Here is an 18,475-nt window from a genome sequence, read left to right as displayed (position 1 = left end):
ATAGGCACATACATGGTAGATATATACATACACACATACATACATGATAGATAGATAGATAGATAGATAGATAGATAGATAGATAGATAGATAGATAGATAGATAGGTAGGTAGGTAGGTAGGTAGGTAGGTAGGTAGGTAGATAGATAGATAGATAGATAGATAGATAGATAGATAGATAGATAGATAGATAATAAAATAAAAACAAAGAACTCATGCATACTGAGAATAAGATTACAAGAGTTGAGTCTTGAAAACGCCTCAGTCTCTGTGAAGTAGGTAAGGGGAGGTGGGTCTTATGGCTCTGTCTTCCCATCTACTCCCAAAATGAGTAGTCTCCTGCAAGAGTCAAAGGCTGAATCCAGGCAAATGCTGTCCATGTGGCTGTAAAGAAGGTGATTTAGGGTTGTCTCAAGTGACTATTTCAATCATCCTTTCCACATGAACTCTAGATGTCCAGGACCTACACACTCACCTTTCTAACTTCCCATGATCACCTGCTGCTGAAGAAGAGCATCACTATATCTCACTACAGCCTTTTGCAAGTGCTTCTGTGCTTACCTACATTACGCTGCCCCCAGTGTGCCACTTTATAAAGGATGAGGTCATCACAACGCAGCCTCAGTAGCAAATAATCTCCCTGCCATACACCCACCACGCTAAAGAAGCACCCGTGCCTCCTCTCTCAACTTCTCTTATTTATCCCATCCAGTCATCCCAACAGCTCAGTATAGCCTTCATAGGAGTCTCAGAGGCCAAAGACCAATGGCTCCAGACATGGCGGGTTTGATTTAAAACACACCAAAGCAGACAGCCTCAGGGAAAGAAAAGAAGGAGACAGGAGCTGAAACTGTCATTAATATGTTCCTGACTGTCATCGCAATGGGGCTCTTGAAAGGAACTGAACTCTGATTTAAGTACAAAGCAAAGGACTTGGCAAGGGAATTTCTTCACGTTTTCACACCCCATCTTACTAAAATGCATGGCCTTTTCCAAGTCCATCCTAACAGAGCAACGGTAAAAAACGATGAAACACATGGGAAGGAGCAGACCCTGATCCTGTCCTTGCCTGTCTCTTCCAGAAAAGCCTACTCTGCTAGGAATAGTGAAGGGCATGAGCAAGCATGATGCTGGTTTGGACAAGGCCATTCTCTGCTTACAAACAAGCACAAACTTGGCTCGGCAGGTAAAAGCATGGATTACTTACAGGAGGCCCAAGACCTATGGCTGACCCCTTGATTCCCACAAGGTAGCAGGAAAGAATAGCTCAGTAGTTTATCCTCTGGCCTCCACCGGTCCATTAAGACACACATGTCTCAGACCAGCAAGCCAAGTAACCAGCCAACAGAGTTATTTACATATGGAAGTGTACATAAGAAACAACTATTCTTGTCAATAAGACAATCTAAGAAAAAAAAACTGTATGAAGATGTCAACCTTCCCCAAAGTCCTTTGAAAAAGCTGATGGTCCCTATGATAACAAGCTGATGACATCCTCCAGAGTGTGGCCCTTGGATTAGAGGCCTTCTATTGCCTGGAACTTGTTAGAAATGCAAACTCTTCAGGCTCCAGCCACAATGCCTTAAAACCTGCATATTTATAAGACCCCTCACCCAATCCACCCCTATGCTCCATGCCCCTTAAGGTTGAAGAAGCACTGAGCTAATGGATCAACTATAGGTTCTTGATAACCTCTGTGTGTTTCTGACTCATCCTTAGCAGATAGACACAGGTATCAGCCTTCCATGTATCAGCATAGCTAGCTACTATAGAGGACATCATGGCTTCCACTGTAGGGAAGCTCTGCAGTTAAAGAAGGCAGGGGTATGTGGGTCATTTGTCACAAGGAATAACTTCACAGCCTGTTTGGGGTAATGCTGTTGGGGTATTTGGGGGCGATGGTGTCTTTGGTCTATACACCAAGCACACATGAGACAAACTCCTTCATTCCCAGGAAACATGTAGTGAGGTTCATATCCTTCCTTCCATAACTGAGACAGCAAGGCGTGTGATGATCTATCCAGCCAAGGGCCCATTCTCTGCTCTCTGTCAACTGCTTTTGGGTACCAGGCCTTCTGATGACCCGCAGCATCCCACTGTGGATGAGAAGATGGTAGTGATCAGACTCCCAGCACCTGCATCATCCATTCTTCCATTGACAAACCATCCTTAGACCACTTCTTCAGCCTATTTTCTACATGACAAGACTAAATTAAAATTCAACTGATGTCTTTCTCTTCCATCCAAGTTTTCTGTTACCTGAGAAAGTTAAAAGTTGTTTGATGGAAGAGAGCAACACGGGTCCTGATTAAACAGATGCAGCTGCTGACAGCTGGGGTCATGGAAGCTGAGATGCTGAAATGTGCCAGCCCTGGCATATTAATTGCAAGATGGCAATTGTCAGAAGATGCCTAGAATTACCTAACCTGGGCAAGCACAAGAGGAGAATGATGAGGGACTGGCGGACCGTAATTAAGTTGGATTTTGTGGTATAAATGATAGCCTCCTCGCCTCTGAATGGCATCTCTCTCCCTTCCTGCCTCATGTACCTTTCTATAAGAAGTTTCTATAAGTTGTAAGCAATTTTTTAAAAAGGGCAAATAGATAATGTGTATATGTAAAATATATCTTGTTTATTATTGTTGCATATTTAAGCAACCAAGATGGTATTCCGTATACCATCTTTGGATAATTTAAAAGATATTTTAAATTTTTTAGAGAAGTTAGAGAAGAAAATTAAAATTAAAATTAAGCTCATGAATAATGGATGTTAATGTGTGTGTGTGTGTGTGTGTGTGTGTGTGTGTGTGTGTGTGTGTGTGTGTTCAGAGAGGAGCAAGAAAGAGACAAATTGGATGTTGTAATATGCATAGTCTTCTATTTTGTACACTTAGCATTATTGTGAATGGAGTCAACTATGCTGGAATAGAGGCTTCTGGAGACCTCTGTAAACCGTCTTCCTCCTAGACCTCCTCTGTAGCCTACCAGACTCAGGAAATGAGAAGTGGGATGCCTCTTCAATAGCTGACACAAAGCAGACCCAGTACCCTGTTCAGTTGTGCTGACCACAAAGTTGACCTTGTGTTGGTATGGCCCAGTCAAGACCAAGGCAGTCTCTGGCTCACTGGTAATATTGTAACTACCCTGCAGTTGCCTCCCTGTGTGGAGCTACTGAGGTTATTCACCAAGTTAGCATGACCTGCTGACTAACAAAGCCATGCAACATGAATCCATGCAGCATTTTTGATAATATATAAATTATTGTGTGATGTTTCACCTAACATCAAGACAGCTATCTGCTAGCATACCTTCTTCTCACCTGCCTATCTGATGGGCAAATGGGAAGACGCCAATAAAACATGCCACAGAGGCAAAGCCAGACTCAGTGACATTCACCATGTTTAGTAAGTGTGGGAAGCTAAAGAATTGCCTCCGTAGGGAGAAAGATACTTCTCAGGGAGTTTGAGGGACAGGGGAATTATTTACAGGTAATTCATTCCTGCTAGACTAAAATCTAACATAAAAAAAAAGACATAGAGTATGAGGCTGGGGTGGAGAAATGGCTCAGTGGGTAAAAGTGTTCAAGCATTGGGACCTAAGTTCGACTCCCTAGCACCCATGTAAACATTCCATATATCTCCCATGTAAACAATGGGTGGATGAATGACTGGATCACTGGAGCCTGCTGACTGCCAACCTAGCTCCAGGTTCAGTGAAAGACCTTATCCTAAGGAGATCAGGCAGAAAGTGAGAAAGCAAGATACCTGAATTCCCCCTCTGGTCTCCTCGTGAATACCTGCAAATATACATGCATACATACCCCACCACACACAAACACATAGAGGGGCATTTCTAACAACTGTGTCATTGTGGAGAGGCCATTTGTCTCTGTGGACCTCAACTTTACCATCTGTCAAATGGGCAGAAAGCAATATCTTTGTCCTTGAAGTGTTGACAGAGTAACTGCTTACTAACTCTGGGCAGGGAGTGTGACCTTCATTACCAGAGCACAACCTTCCTCCTGCTTAAGGAAATAGTCCTGTCCACGGCCATGAGAACTCATACTGTATAAAGAGCACAAGTTACACAGGAGCTAATCTGAAGATGGAAAACAAAGAACGTAATGCCCTGGGACACGTGGTCCAGCATGTAACTTAGCAACAGACATTTCTGCCTCGGTCTGCCCGTTTTCATTAGGAAGACCTGTAAACAAAAAAAGGCATCATGATCACCACCATAAGTAGATTCTCTCTAAGGCTCTACAGGCTCTGCCATTTGAAGAGATGGCCATAGCATACGGAGTCAGATGCATCCACAAAAGGTATGCAGTCCCGTCCTGAAGTCCAAAAGCTAAACTCATTTCCCACCAAACTTTCAAGGTCATCTCTGAACCTCGAGGTCATTTCTGTCTCTGTCCACTTTCCCAATATGATAAAAGCCTTTTACATTTGGCGACCCTGGGAGCTAAGTGTTCTGAGTGTTTACTGAGAATTAACTAAATGGCCCTGATGAGCAAGGGCCATCATTAGAGACTGACTTTCCACAGTCTCACTGGGTGTGGCACCCCCAGGTCTCAGGCAATCTTCCTCTCAGGGTCTTTGGGATGATTCAAGGAGTCGTGTGTGTAGCTCAACAGCATCCATTTTTGCTTGACTCTTCCTGACTTCATCAAGGAGGATGAACAGGACAGAAAGTGTAAGAGCCTGGTTATAAGCACAGTCAACCAGAACTAAGAAGAGAAGCTAAGGCTAGCCTGATAGATCACACATCTTGTTTACTGCTGACTCTGAGGAAGGCTGGATATTCAAAGTGAGTTCTAACAGAGACAACTCACTGGCCTTATCGCTGATCTCCTCCACTTCTGCTGATACCCTTCAATTGCCAACAGTGCCTGGGGTGTTCCCAGAACCTCCATCAGCTGGTGTTTTCTGGGATCATTCTCAAGTCTTTTGAGAAAAGAAGAAAGAAAGAGTGTAGGGGGTGGAGTGTTTCAGACAGAGAAAACAAGTCACACGAACTTAATGGTCAAAGGGCTCTCAAACTTAAACCCTAAAGCTCAAGACTTGGAAAATCATCATTTCAGTATCTTCTTGTTGAACACCAGAGACCTAAATGCTTCCACAACTCCATCACATTCCAGGGACTGTTTCATCCGAGTCTCCATGCAGGAACTCTGTGTTGGATGCACCTGGGTTCTGACTGAAAGCTCCTCCCTGAAATACTTCATGGACCCAAGGAAAAACTGACCTCTCTGCCTCCAGGTTCCACTTCTGCCACAGCATAGGGAAATACGGATGAAGTAGGAGATAGAGCACAGAAAGGACTTACTGAGACTGTTTGAACAATGCACTTTAAAGCTGCTGTACCTGGCCATGCGGCCTGTGCGTTAGCTCTGCTATAGGAATGGGATGCCCTGGAGAGGTGCAGTGCAAGGCCCATGCAACTATGCGTGACAGCTCTCTTCATTCATGCCAATGTTTACATAGTATGTTCTAGGCTCCATGCCTTGACATTCCTTGGTAAGCCTTAATGAATTATTTCACCCAGAAATGTATTTAAAAATTCTTAGATTGTCATGATGCCTGACACAAATTTGCATTTTTCAGTCTCCAAATTAATTGCTCATGGACCAGTTATCCAGTCTACCCACCACTGAGGCTGGGTTCCAAAATCTCTGTCCTTGGAGCACACTTCCTCCCCCAGTCCGGAGCACAAAGTGAATGGGGAAGAGTTTGTTCACTGATGTTCTAACCATCGCTGAACACCGGGCTTCTCTCCTGGAGGCATGGCAGAACCACATAAGTTCCCGGAAAGTGAGATGAGGGAACAGGGCAGTGAGTGAAGTCATCACTCTGCAAGCACGGGGAGCTGAGTCTGAGTCTCCATATAAAAGGCAAGAATAGTGCATAGTTCTAGCACTAAGGAGGAGAAGAAGGCAGGAAAACATAGGGAGTGGGGATTGCTGGCTGGCCAGCCAGTGAGTTCCATGTTCAGTGAGTGACCTTGCCTCAAAAAAAAATAAGTTGGAGGGTAAATGGGAACACATAAGATGTTGACATCTGGCCTCTACATGAGCATGCCCAGGTTAACATGCATACACATACATGTACACATGTCCCTCCCCACACCAAAATAAAATAGATTTTTAAACACACTTGAAGAAGGTGGTGGTGGAGGAGGAGGAGATGAAGAAGATGAAGAAGATGAAGAAGATGAAGAAGAGGAAGAGGAAGAAGAGGAAGAAGAGGAAGAAGAGGAGGAGGAGGAAGAAGAAGAAGAAGAAGAAGAAGAAGAAGAAGAAGAAGAAGAAGAAGAAGAAGAAGAAGAAGAAGAAGAAGAAGAAGAAGAAGAAGAAGAAGAAGAAGAAGAAGAAGAAGAAGAAGAAGAAGAGTATGACTGGTGCCTATTTTCACTGTTGAATCCAAAGTCTGGGTAAGTGTCTAGAACACAGTAGGTGCTCAATAAATACTTGTGAAATGAACAAAAATCTGGAGCCCCTAGATGCTTAGTGTGAAAATACTTCAGAGGTATGAAATATGCTCTTCTAGCCTTACCAAAAGAAAGCATTTTAAGATGCAGAACATCTTTGCCTAGTCCCGAGCATGAAATGAGGTTCAAAACACTTCATACGTGTGTGCATGTGTGTATTGTATATATACAGACTAAGCTGGAATTTAAACAAGGCCACCTGGCCCACTCATTCACACTGTGTGTGTACCAGGCATGGATGTTCACAGACTCATGTACAGTGCCCACTTTCAACTACAGCTCAGGGTGTCCCCACATATTCTTTCATGAAGAACCTACTGCATTTGCCTCTGGGAGACTTTTCTAGGTAACACTGTATGTGTGGCTGAGATGGAAGAAGACATGAAGTTCTGGGTCAAACCATTAGCAATGTATAAAGCTCGTAGCTTACACCTATAAACTCAACACTCAGAAATGGAGGAAGGAGAATCAGCATTCAAGACCATCCTTAGATAGACAGGAGTTCAAGGTCAGCCTAGGTTATGTGAGACCCTGTTTGAAGAGGGGATAACATTTTTCCAGATGGTCCTTACTTATTCCAAACACATATGCTCTTGGAATTAATTCCAAGAATGTATCCGTTATAGGACCAGTGCAATGGCTTGGTGTATAAAAGTGCTCCCCATGCAGGCCTGATGACTTGTTTGATTCCTAAAACCCACATAAGGTAAAAAGAATACAAACAAATGTTGTATTCCAACCTTCACACAAACACTATGGGTGTGTGTGTGTGTGTGTGTGTGTGTGTGTGTGTGTGTACACATAATGATGATGATCAAATAAATTCAATTTACAAATTCCCATTAACAATGTGCCTTGATGATGGCACCCAGGAGGGAGATGTCTCATTCTTGGCATGACTGGGAAACTTCATAATCAATATGCTTTGTGGATAGAATATGCCAATGACCTTTGCTAGCTGTGTTCATCCTGGAATTGTTAAACTGGGACACTCTGCCGCCTCCACAGCTGATCTCTTACTCAGACTCTAGGCTAATTGTCTGCTCAGAGTCTCCAAAGTGATGGAAGCCACCCCTCAAGAGCCTGTGCACTCAGAATGCAGTGCATGGCTGGCTGCTGAATTGCCTAATGGAAGGTGGGTGCCTGCCTAGCGTCAGACCTAGGATTAATGCTGGCCTACATGGTTGCTCCAAGTCTCTCTCTGTGGCAGATGCTAGGGTCTAGAGCAAGCCTTCCTAAAGGAACAGTCCATGATAGGGCCAAGGCACTAGCCCTATTGCACACAAAGCATGAAGTATACAGATTCAAGTACCCCAAGGAAGCCCAGCCCAGTCCTCCTAGGAAGAGGAGGTCCTATCTTGTCCGCTTTCTGAGCATAGCACAACCTGTCTCCCTCTCCTCCACGCTTGTTAACCTCTCAGCATGGCTCTCAGAGGCCATGTTGATGCCATATGTTCCTGCCACTGAAACATTTTACTGCCTAGGCAGAGGCACTTAGCCGAGAGAAGAGCACACGGCTTTCATAGCTGGTTGGCTCTTAATACTTCCTTCGGAGGCTCCGGGCTTCAAAGAGAAAGTGTTTGAGAGATTTGGGAGGCTGCCAGGGAGGCTGCCAGGAAGGCAAAGGTTTTCCAGTGACACACGCCAGGATCTCAGCCAGGCAGGGAGAGGGAGCTAAGATCATTAGCAATAGAATTTTGGTAGAAAAGAAAACAAAATGGAACACAGTTTTAAAATTTCATATATAGATCTTTCTTTTGATGGCAAATGGACATGTGGGTCATGTGACTGACTCTCATTTTGTTGAAGCAAGGCTGGGATTTCGGCAAAGTGTGCGAACTTTGGATGTTGTTATCACTGAGTGATAGAGTTGGAGGAGAAGGGCCTGCTACAGTCAGCATATGAGTTAGAGGAAAGGGACGCTGTCTCAGACATCCTGTGATGCTCAGGGAAGCCTCCAATAACAGATAGTTCAGTGACCTGAAATGTCAGAGCTGGGACTGAGAATACCGAGCTACGTTAATGTGAAAAGTGAGGCACTTGCTCTCTTGGCCTGTAGCAGCAGCAACAGCAGCAGCAGCGCTTAGGCTTAGAAATGTACTTTGGAAGCAAGAGTGCACTTCAATCTGCTCTAAGATCTGGGTTTGCATTTTAGCTGCAGAATGTCCCAACTCGACGGCTGTGGGATCCTGACTTCAGAGAGCTTCCATTTGTCCCTTGACTACATTGCAAATACAACCCAGTATGAGCTTCAAATTACATGGAATGATAAAGTACTTAGCACAAAGTCTTGTCTGGTTGGAATTGACTGCTAGGGGGCTAATTACTTTTCTTCTGAATGCAAAATAGCAAAGCCAACAACACACACACACACACACACACACACACACACACATTTTTCCAGAGAAACACTTTCTTCTTGAGTAATTGGAAGAAACAGAAAGTTTCTTCTGCTCGGACTTGCCATTTCTCTTCACAGAGGGTTCCTTGGCTCTAGCAAGGGTTGCCCTGGCTCTGTGTGCCTGCAGACCTCAGTGACCTGTTCTAATGACTTTGTCCCTTTCCTTAGTCTAAGTACCTGGACACTTTTGAGTCTGGGTGTGGCCCTGCAAAGTCTAAACATTAGCCCAATGATGGTCTTACCAAGATGGGAAAGGCTGTCACCTGCCATGCCAGTAACCTCTCTCCTTTGTTCCAAAGCTGGGCAAAATTAGCCCAGACTCAGCCACGTCTTGCTTGTGGTCTGATACATGCCCATCCCCACACCTCTAACCTCCAGAGCCCTGTCCTTAGAGCAACCCCAAGAGCTCCCTTCTCTCCAGCCCCAGGGATTCCCTGGCCCACTGCTTTCCCTGCTGACTTCAAAGGCACCTCAGGCAGGGAAGCACCACAGGGCTGTGAAGAGGACTGCCCACACTGCCACAGAAGGCCTCCAAATCAGAGTTAGAAGATGCCTTATAAACTATTGAGCTTGATCCCATCCCCCACCCCCTCCAGGTGAAACAGAAGGCCACAGAGAGGCAAGGTCAGGAGTGTTGCTAACCCATAGAGCTCCTTGTATCCATGTGAGCAGTGTTGACCTGCTTATATGGGGGCAACCCTGAAGCAGGGGAATTACCTGTAAGTCTAAGTGTCCCAGACACTTAGGACAGCAGACAGGACACCTGTGCTCTAAGAAAGTGTGTTCATTATTCTTCTCATTGCTGTGACCAAAACAACCAGGAAAGGAACTTAAGGAAAGACGCATGTTTATTCATTAGCAAGGACCATGAATTAAGAAGGAATACAGTCTATCATGGATGGAAGGTCTGATGGCGGGAGGCAGAAGGGAGCTGATCCCCCTGGGATCCACAGACAGGAGTCAACCCAAATCTCAGGACCCACCCCACTTCCTTCAGAAAGGCTTCATCTCCTGACATTTCTAAAGGAGCACCAGCAGCTGGTGACCAAGTGACAGGTGAGCCTACAGGAGACATTTCACTTCGGAACTCCAGGAGAGTTTCTCTCGGAATGGCAATAATGACTTGGCATTGAGCTGGACTCACACTAATAACCTTTTAATGCAGACAATATTAGTCACATATGGAAAATAAATAGTTGCCTAATGCTTTATATCTTTGCCGAGCAGGAGTTGTTGGCCCAAATTCACCCTTCATTGTTAATAATCTTTACTCTTTGGGCCTCTTTAGTGATGGAGGAGGTGATCTGAGAGAGCTTGCCAGGGCTGTGGGTTCCTTAAGGACATTTTATACAGTACCGGCTGCCTGGGGCGGGGGTATGTAATACATGCAAAGTGGTGAAAAGGATTCTGGTTGCTGGGGCAGGGGAATCTAATCATCTAGTTCGCAATCAATGCTTAAAAACTCAAGGTCAAATCCCACAAGATGGTTTTGTTCTGAAACTGTGAAAAGCAGCATGGCTCAGCTGTGGGAGAACAGAGCTTCGTTTGAAAGAAACCTATTCAGCTCCCTGTTGCCGAAGTATTTTATTTTATGTGACTTTTGCGCTGAAAAAATTTGGCATATTATTAGGAATGAATTCAATGGAATTAGAGCAGCTTTTCCATCCTGAAGCTCAGGTGGCAGGAGCCTGCGACAAAAGTCTTGTCGCTCATGCCTCGCCATCCGGTTTCCTGCAGGAAAATTGTTGTTCCCTTACTAATCCTATTACGCCCTTTAGATTCTAAATGCCTCTATCTGTGGAACCCCCCTGACCTCAGCCCCCAAATTATCCTGGCAAGACTTCCTCCTCATCCTTCTACAATCAACTTTCTAATTGTTGAGTATCAAGACCATTTTTCTGTAAAGGGGCTAGATAACATTTTCTGGGACTTCGAGAGCTGTACAGTCTCCACCAAAAAGGCAGCGCCACATGATATAGGATCCATCTGCTGAGTGCAGCTGGATGCAGGCAAGTCTGAGCAAGAGAACTCACCTACAGAGTGTAAGTGTCCCATACTTCAGGCCAGCAGAGAGCCACCTCACACTGTCTATAGATAGGAGTTTGCTCAAAATGACATAGCTGGGGTCACAGAAATAGTCACTCACAGACATAGCCACTCACAGAAAACAAGTCCCTCTCAGATGTCTATTGTCTTTCCAAAACACTATTTTCAGCCCTGAACTCCTGGAGGGGAGGAGAGGAAAAAGTAGGAGGGGAGAGAAGGGAGAAAGTCCTTTCTATGGCTACCTCAGGTGGAAGATGTTGAGAATTTGCCTACAGCCAGAAATGGCATGTTCTCTCAGAGCCTTACCCATGGGAACATGAATCCAGCCCAGTGACCTAGGGCCTGCCCCTTCCACATTCCACCCCTTCTCCTATGACCCTGTGTCTGAGAAGTTCAGCGATGAAGCTGTTGAATTTCCTAGTATGAGCATGGGGACCTGGTAAGGAGCAGGAGGAGGCAATATCAAACAGGGTGAGGGGGGTCAGGAGGGGTATCTCAGGAGCAGAGAGCCTTCCCAGAATCCTCTAGGTCCCCAATTTGGCCCCCAGCATCAAAACAAAGAAACTGGAGCTAAAGTTATGACTGCACCCTGAACTGCTTTTTCTTTCATATTTTTTTCCTAAACCATTTAATTTGTTGATTTTTTTTTAAATGCTGGCCTGGGAAATAGAAAGCTTAATTTAATTATAACTGGTGAGTGTTTTCCATATCATATGACTTGTACTGTATTGTGTTCCTGGTTTCTGTCACACATTATTTAAAGAGTCATTGGACAGGTTTTGGTCAGCTGGCTAAGCTTGCTTTTCTTATTACACACCTCTGAAGTTGTTTGTTGTATGAGGTTGTGATAATATAATGTGCAGTAAATCTGACAGTATTTAACCAGGAATATTTTTTAAACTGATCCTATATATATTTTATTAAAATCTCTGTATTCTTTTAAAACATACACTATGGTTTAAAGATTTTCTTGAAATTTCTATTAACTCACTTCTAGTCACAGTGGGAAAAAATGTCAATTTACTCTGCTGATCAAATATTCAGTTTATTTATCATTTTATCTTTTATCTGATGCAACTTCACAACTGAGGACAAGGGTTTAATTTATTTATTTCAGGATGCCAAAGAGTCCATGCTTGGACCCTGGTTTAACTTTTTTTATTGTTGTTGTATTTGTCCTGGTAGAATGGGTCTTCATCTGTAGCCCAGGTTGGCCTTGAATTCATCAACTTAACTTACCTTTACTCTGCCACATCAAGTTAACCCAAATAATATCCCTTCATTGAGCTTCTGTTGCCCTTCTTTATAACACAGGGAGGAGCGTGGTCTTCCAATTGCCTTTTAATGACCCCAGCCTAACACATGGCTGGTTATATTCATCACCACGGACCGCATCCCCCTTCCTCCCTCTACCATGCCACCTTTCCACCGGGTCTCACCTAAGAATGCAAAGGAGGAAAAACCCAGACAAACTCTAGGAGCTACACAGTGTTCTTAGACAGACAGGCATCCTTCCTAACTCCACAGACACACATACCCATGGCTAGCTCATACGTTCTATGTGGTATGAGCTGTGAACTTTTCAATAATCAATGAAAATGCAGCAGGGAGAACATTTATATTCTAAGCAGCCTAGCAAATATTTGATAAAGGGATTATTTCCTTTGCTTCGGGGCAAAAATCCAAAGGTCATGAGCAGAGGAGACCTCAACTACCCTCTATCTCTCAAGCAATGTTAACAGTAAAGCTAAGCTCTCTAGGTGTTACTTGGAACAATCACAGAGATATGCCAGCCTTGGAGGGAATAAACTTAGAATCATCAACTTCCCTTTCTAGGCTGTTAACGCAATATCTCAGCTAGATTTCACATAAGCATTTCCATAGAAAGAGACACAGACACAGGACTCGGATCAGGGCTCTTCAGCACAGGGTGTTACCCACAGTGCATACTGTTGTGGCGTATTTATTGAATGTTCTGTCTTCTCTATAACAGGAGGTTGGCCCCTCGGTACCCTCTCTTCATATAATATTCTCAGCCCAAGCAAAAACGTAAGGGACCATTATATCTGTAGGTATCAATCTGCCTTTCCCACAGTATTTTCTCGGATTCTTGGATAGGCGACAACACTCTGATGACCCAGATACATATTTATTTGTATGGCATACTGTCTCGTCTTCAGGCTCACTAATCTCCCTCACAGCTGTTACAGTGGTGGTGAGATCACTTTCTATGGGTTAGGGATGCTGAAAAGTCATTACAGATGTTGGAAAGCCGTAGAATTTGAATCAGTCTCAGTTACGTATCCACGATGAAAACCACAAATGCAGATTAAATGTACATGTCAGCAAACATGTGAGGCTGGAGACTTTTTCTGACCTATAGAACTGGGCAATGCGAAAGGCAAGGCAGCCTAAGCTTTTCAGTCCCAAAGTACTGTAACAAAATAGAGACAAGATGGGTAGGCAGCTCAGTAAGGCTGCACTCATCTAGCATGTGAAAAGTCTTGGGGTCAAGTCCTCACACTAGAAAAAAAATAGTCCAATGACAGGCCAGACACCAACTAGACAAATTAGTATTTCTGACCCAAGTCTTTACATCCAGCCTCCCTGGGGTCTCTAGCTGGTCAGATTTCAGCTCTGAGAGCTTTGGTTACCCAAAGATATGACAGAAATTATGGGCTGGAATTTCTACAGTAGGCTGGGACTTTATGTCTGTCCTTTCCCCTTCAGCTTCACTTTCTATACATGTGATTTTTCCAATCACTAAGCAAACAGAACAATCCCCTGACCAATTAGAGTTCAATCTGGACTGGTTAATCCCCTGAACCTGTTACCAGCTGAAGAGAAATCTCATTTGGGAAGAACTACAGCCATGGCCAGGAGTGAAGGGAAGTTAGGCAGCCAAAGGAGCCCGAAGAAGGACAGTAGTTTTTCATGGAAAGTGTCGGTGACAAGGTTACAGTCACCAACATGGAGATTTTAATCTACACCCATTCCCTCCCAGGCCTGGGGTTTCATCTCTTCTCCAAATACTAATAATACATGGAAATTCAACTTGCATTCATTGTCTAAAAAGTTTGCTTAAACTCACATACCCCATGAAAAATTGCTCCCTTCTTGCAACTCATCCAGCAAGGCTGCCCGACTCATCCTGCATCGTCTCTAGTTATAGCTTTGCATGATTACATAACCATAATGATTATTTCACCTGCCCATATCTGTAGCAACATTCCTGAATTGAATCTTAACACTCTGGAGAGCCCAGTTCTATTTCAACCTTCTTTTCTAAGTAGTAGTAGTAGTAGTTCATAGTAGTCATCCAATATCTACTAGCTGGCTGAATGGTCAAGGGACACAAACCAAGAAAAGAAAAGATGGAGGTTAACTCGGGACAAAAAAAAAAAAAAAAATGTTCCTTCGGCAACCAAAAAGGTAGAGCTGTTATGGTATGAAATGAAGGAAGGAGGCAAGACAGGGTGGAAGGAAGGAAAGAAAATGGAGGTAAAGATAGAAAAAGAAGTGGAAGGAAGCAGGAGAGGAAAGGGCATGGGAAAACGTGAAAAACGTGAAGGAAGGTCTTACCCTTGGGCTTCTGGGTCTTCCATTTTTACTCTTGTTCTTTCTTGACTTCCCAAGCAGCTCTTGGTGCCTTTCAGGGTGCACTGTGCCTAATTTCAAGCTCGTTGGTGCACCTACAGAAGGCTGTGTGTGAATGACTTCCACTACTAGATCGGTGCCTTGCTGGTTAGCACCTTCTCCTAAGAGGATGGAGTCACGGAGCTTCGGGAGTCAGCCCTAGGAAGCCCTGCTTCATGACCCAGGGTACAGAGCACTGAAGAATGTGTGTGGCAAAAACCAGGGCACTCCTGGCCATCCACCAGGAGCTGTGGTGGGAGGTCCTCTTATTAGTCTCAAGGAATCACATGACACCCTCAGTCCACTGGCTTTCTGAGCAGCCCATCAGGGAATCCAGGCTCAGAGGCTCCATGCAGCGGGCAGGGCAAGGGCCTTTGAGGATACTCACTCATTGGCATGAATCCATGACTCCCTCCCTGCCAAGTCCCCTAGACTGTGACATCCCTCCTTTATCTACCCATGAGGACCCAATGACTAGAGACAAGAATGCCCACAATAAAGACAGATGGGTGCACAAAACTTAAGAAGGTACAGCTCGTTGATCGAAAACAAAGCAGCTCAGGTCCCCACAATGTCCTCAGCTCACTGTCCCCTTTTTTCCTCTGACAAGGGCCACAGCTGTGTCTGCTTTTGAGCATCTTTAACAAAGGGCTTCCAAACAAGGATGGTCTGAGAGTCCCCACTCTGCGCTCTGTATGGGTAAATTCAGAGGCTTCTCAACCAGGTAAAGATACACTACATGTGTACTTTAACAAACAAAACAGAGTTGTTGCTGTTGTTTGGTTTGGTTTGGTTTTTAAAGCATTTTCTGGGATTAAACTGTTTTTGCTAAAATAACAACTTGATTTTAAAACATACTCTCTTCATCTCAGAAATAAGTTTGCCTGCCTGCCTGTTTCTCTGTTTGTCTGTCTGTCTGCCTGTCTGCCTGTCTGTCTGTGCTCAGCAACCCTACAGACACAGCCACTGTCTGCCAGGGAAAGCTGTTTAAACTTGTGAGTCTTCAATAAGCTGGTCCTCGTACCTTTAAGGCCGTCTGAATTAAGTGAACTGTTCCCTGGTGAACCAGCTTGGCAGACGGTCCCAGTTACAAACATACCAACAGACGTAGAGGAGACTCTGGTTTTCATGAACTGCCTCATCGCCCTGATTCCTAAAATTAAAGAATAACCAGGAGTCTCTGAAATATTTAAGCCCCAGTAGCACCACTGGGCACATGAAGACTGATTCAATTGTTACAGAATAAAATAAAGCTGAGGAAAACCATGATGATGCACTTGAGCAAGCACCGATGCCCGAAATAATGGAAAAATCTACCTTATCGCTTTGTTTTTAAAAAGTAGTTTGCAGACTCTGTTAATCACTGCTCACATATGGCATGGCTGTCACCTTTATGAATCATGTCTTATCTTTAAAAGATTTTCCTCTATTACCTTTTGTTTTGTATGCTACACGGTGAAACAAGAAGCAAAGGAGGGCTCGGGGGTTCATGATGCTAGGATCAACACTGACAAACAAGATCAGCAGCAGGAGCTCAAATATGAGCATCTTCATTTCCAAGTTACAAGAGTGATCCTGGCTCTTACAACATTACAGAAACCTTTCCCCCACTAAGCCCTTACCTTGATCACAAGTAAAAACTGTACAGCCCTCCACAGTAACAGATATGTTTATATATCTGTGGAACACCAGAATTTTGAACAAATGTGATTCAAAGTAAGATCTTGTTTAGGTCCTAAATCCCTTGAAGAAGCTGCCCAGATTGTGAATCAAAGTAATATATCTGCCTGTGATGTAATCCTCTTGAAAAATAAATGAAGTGAGGTGTCTAGTATTAGGATATATATATATATATATATATATATATATATATATATATATGACAAGGTTCAAACTCAGATTCTTTGGGCTTCCCATTTTACCTTGTAAAGTGGAATAATGCAATCAACAACAGGAAACTTGGGGTTCAAAAAAAATGTACCCTCACGTTCTTCCTTGACACAATGATGTCACTATACTGAGCCATCACAGAAGCATACCTTATCTCTCTGCCTCTGGTCCTGTCACTGAGAGTGTCTGGAAATGCTAATAAGATAAAAAAAAAATTCTCAGATACAAAAAAAAAAAAGCCTAAATTAAAGCTGCCTCTCAACTAGAAAGACTAGGCAGTCTATTCAAAGCAACACACCTTATGCCTAGCTATTTGTCTGCCTGTATGTCTGTCTGTACCTGCCAGTCTCTAGCATGTGTGGGAAAGGACATTCAAACTTCAGACCATTAAGCACAGACACACCACCACCATGGCTCTCCAAAGTAAGCCAATTGCAGATTGGAACTTAAGAATCCAAGAGTCAAAATGCAGCTCCCTGTGTTGCTTTTTCCCAAATGGGGAAAAGTAGCCAGGGTCCTACACAACAAGTCAAGAGCCTAGGAGAAGGTTCCCCTGCCTCAGCCCAGGGCTCCTCACAGTCTGCCTGATCTCGGCCATCCATCCCACACAGGGAGTGAGTGACTTACCACACACAGGAGGCAGGCTGAGTGGCTCTCTCTGAACTCGGTGCTCCGGAGTTTGGTGTGCTTACTAGGAAAGCCCTGCAGCCTCACAGTCTCATGCAGAGACGGAGGCCAGGGCTCTGGTCCCTTCTCAGCTGAGCCAGTGTGTCTGCCTCCTAAATGTCTAAATTAATAAATGATAACTCCATGGTCAAGTCTATGAAGCCAAGCAGATGGACGCCCCGGCTGTCTCCTCCAGAGAGAGGGCAGTGGGAACTCCAGTTCCTGAAGGGGGCACAGCGAACTCTTTGAATTAGGAGTTGGCTACCCTGAGTTCACTGTAGAACACCAGCCTGCCTCCCGAGATGACGAGTCTCATTTGCTTCTGTAGTGTAGAGCGTATTACAGGCTGCCCTCACTATCACATCTGCCCCACTCCTCTCCTGACAAGTAATGAATTTATAACAGTCATCCTCCCTGTAATTTTTTGGAACTACAGGGAATGTTATTTCCACCTGCAATTTTGACACATGAGTTAAGGGATCTTAGGCACTCTGAGTACATGATAGCAGGGGACTGTTAACCCAGAGAACTACTGAATACTCGCAATAAACATATTCTCCAACCCCATCTCTACAGATAAGCTCAAGTCGGGACAAACATCAGGCAGGATCGTGACAATAACCAGAATCTGTGTTTCTCTCCAGGTGAGACCTTGTGACGGCAGATTGGTCATTCTTTTGTATCCATCCAATAACTCAAACTGATGCTAAGTGAATTTGACTGATTGCAACTTGAGAGACCATAGCTGTTGCTTGGACAGATGAGGTCACGGATGCACCAGGGAGGGTGTTCCTGTTTGTTTATCTCCTCCCTCACTATTGTACAGAATAGTTACACACACACACACACACACACACACACACACACACACACAAATCCCACTAGAGAGTAAATAAGATGTTTTGATTTTATAAGTAGGAGGGTAAAATATGCATCGCAAATCACTAATCCAGAATCAGTACCTACTGAGTGCAAGAAACACTCAATGCGTAGCCACCAAGTTCAGGCACTTAACTCATCACCTATATTCCAGGACACTATTCCCTTGGACATTTTGAAGTGTGTATATTTCCTGACAGGGGATGGCCAGATCAAGATACCCCAAATACAGGGCTTCATAGACGTTTTCTATAGAAATTTAGAGTGTAGGCTTTGCAGGTGTATCAATGTGCATTACAGCTTTTCAGCTCTGTCGTTGTCAAGTGAAAGGAGCTAGGGACAGGAATGGGTATAACTGTGTTCTTATGAAACTTGATTTGCAGAAAGAAAAAAAGAAAGAGAGAAAGAAAGAAAGAAAGAAAGAAAGAAAGAAAGAGAGAGAGAGAGAGAGAGAGAGAGAGAGAGAGA

At 44.1% G+C, this 18,475-nt stretch overlaps 1 protein-coding gene across 3 annotated transcripts in view; it reads right to left on the bottom strand.

The window, feature by feature from the left end:
* Cpne4 (copine 4) overlaps positions 1-18,475 on the bottom strand; it is a 456,744-nt gene that overhangs the window by 420,330 nt on the left and 17,939 nt on the right. The window contains exon 1 of one of the 3 annotated variants that reach the window (XM_029482117.1): positions 14,519-14,739. The exons of the other annotated variants lie outside the window; for them this stretch is intronic. Within the exon in view, the coding sequence (XP_029337977.1) occupies positions 14,519-14,541 (23 nt within the window). The 5' untranslated portion in view covers positions 14,542-14,739. Of the gene's footprint in view, positions 1-14,518; positions 14,740-18,475 lie in introns of those variants that run through there. 3 annotated transcript variants of the gene reach the window in all.

Source organism: Mus caroli, chromosome 9 (genome assembly GCF_900094665.2).
Source record: "Mus caroli chromosome 9, CAROLI_EIJ_v1.1, whole genome shotgun sequence".
Lineage (NCBI taxonomy): Eukaryota > Metazoa > Chordata > Mammalia > Rodentia > Muridae > Mus > Mus caroli.
The sequence above is the reverse complement of the archived record's forward strand: the minus strand, read 5'-3'. Positions and strand labels throughout refer to the sequence as shown.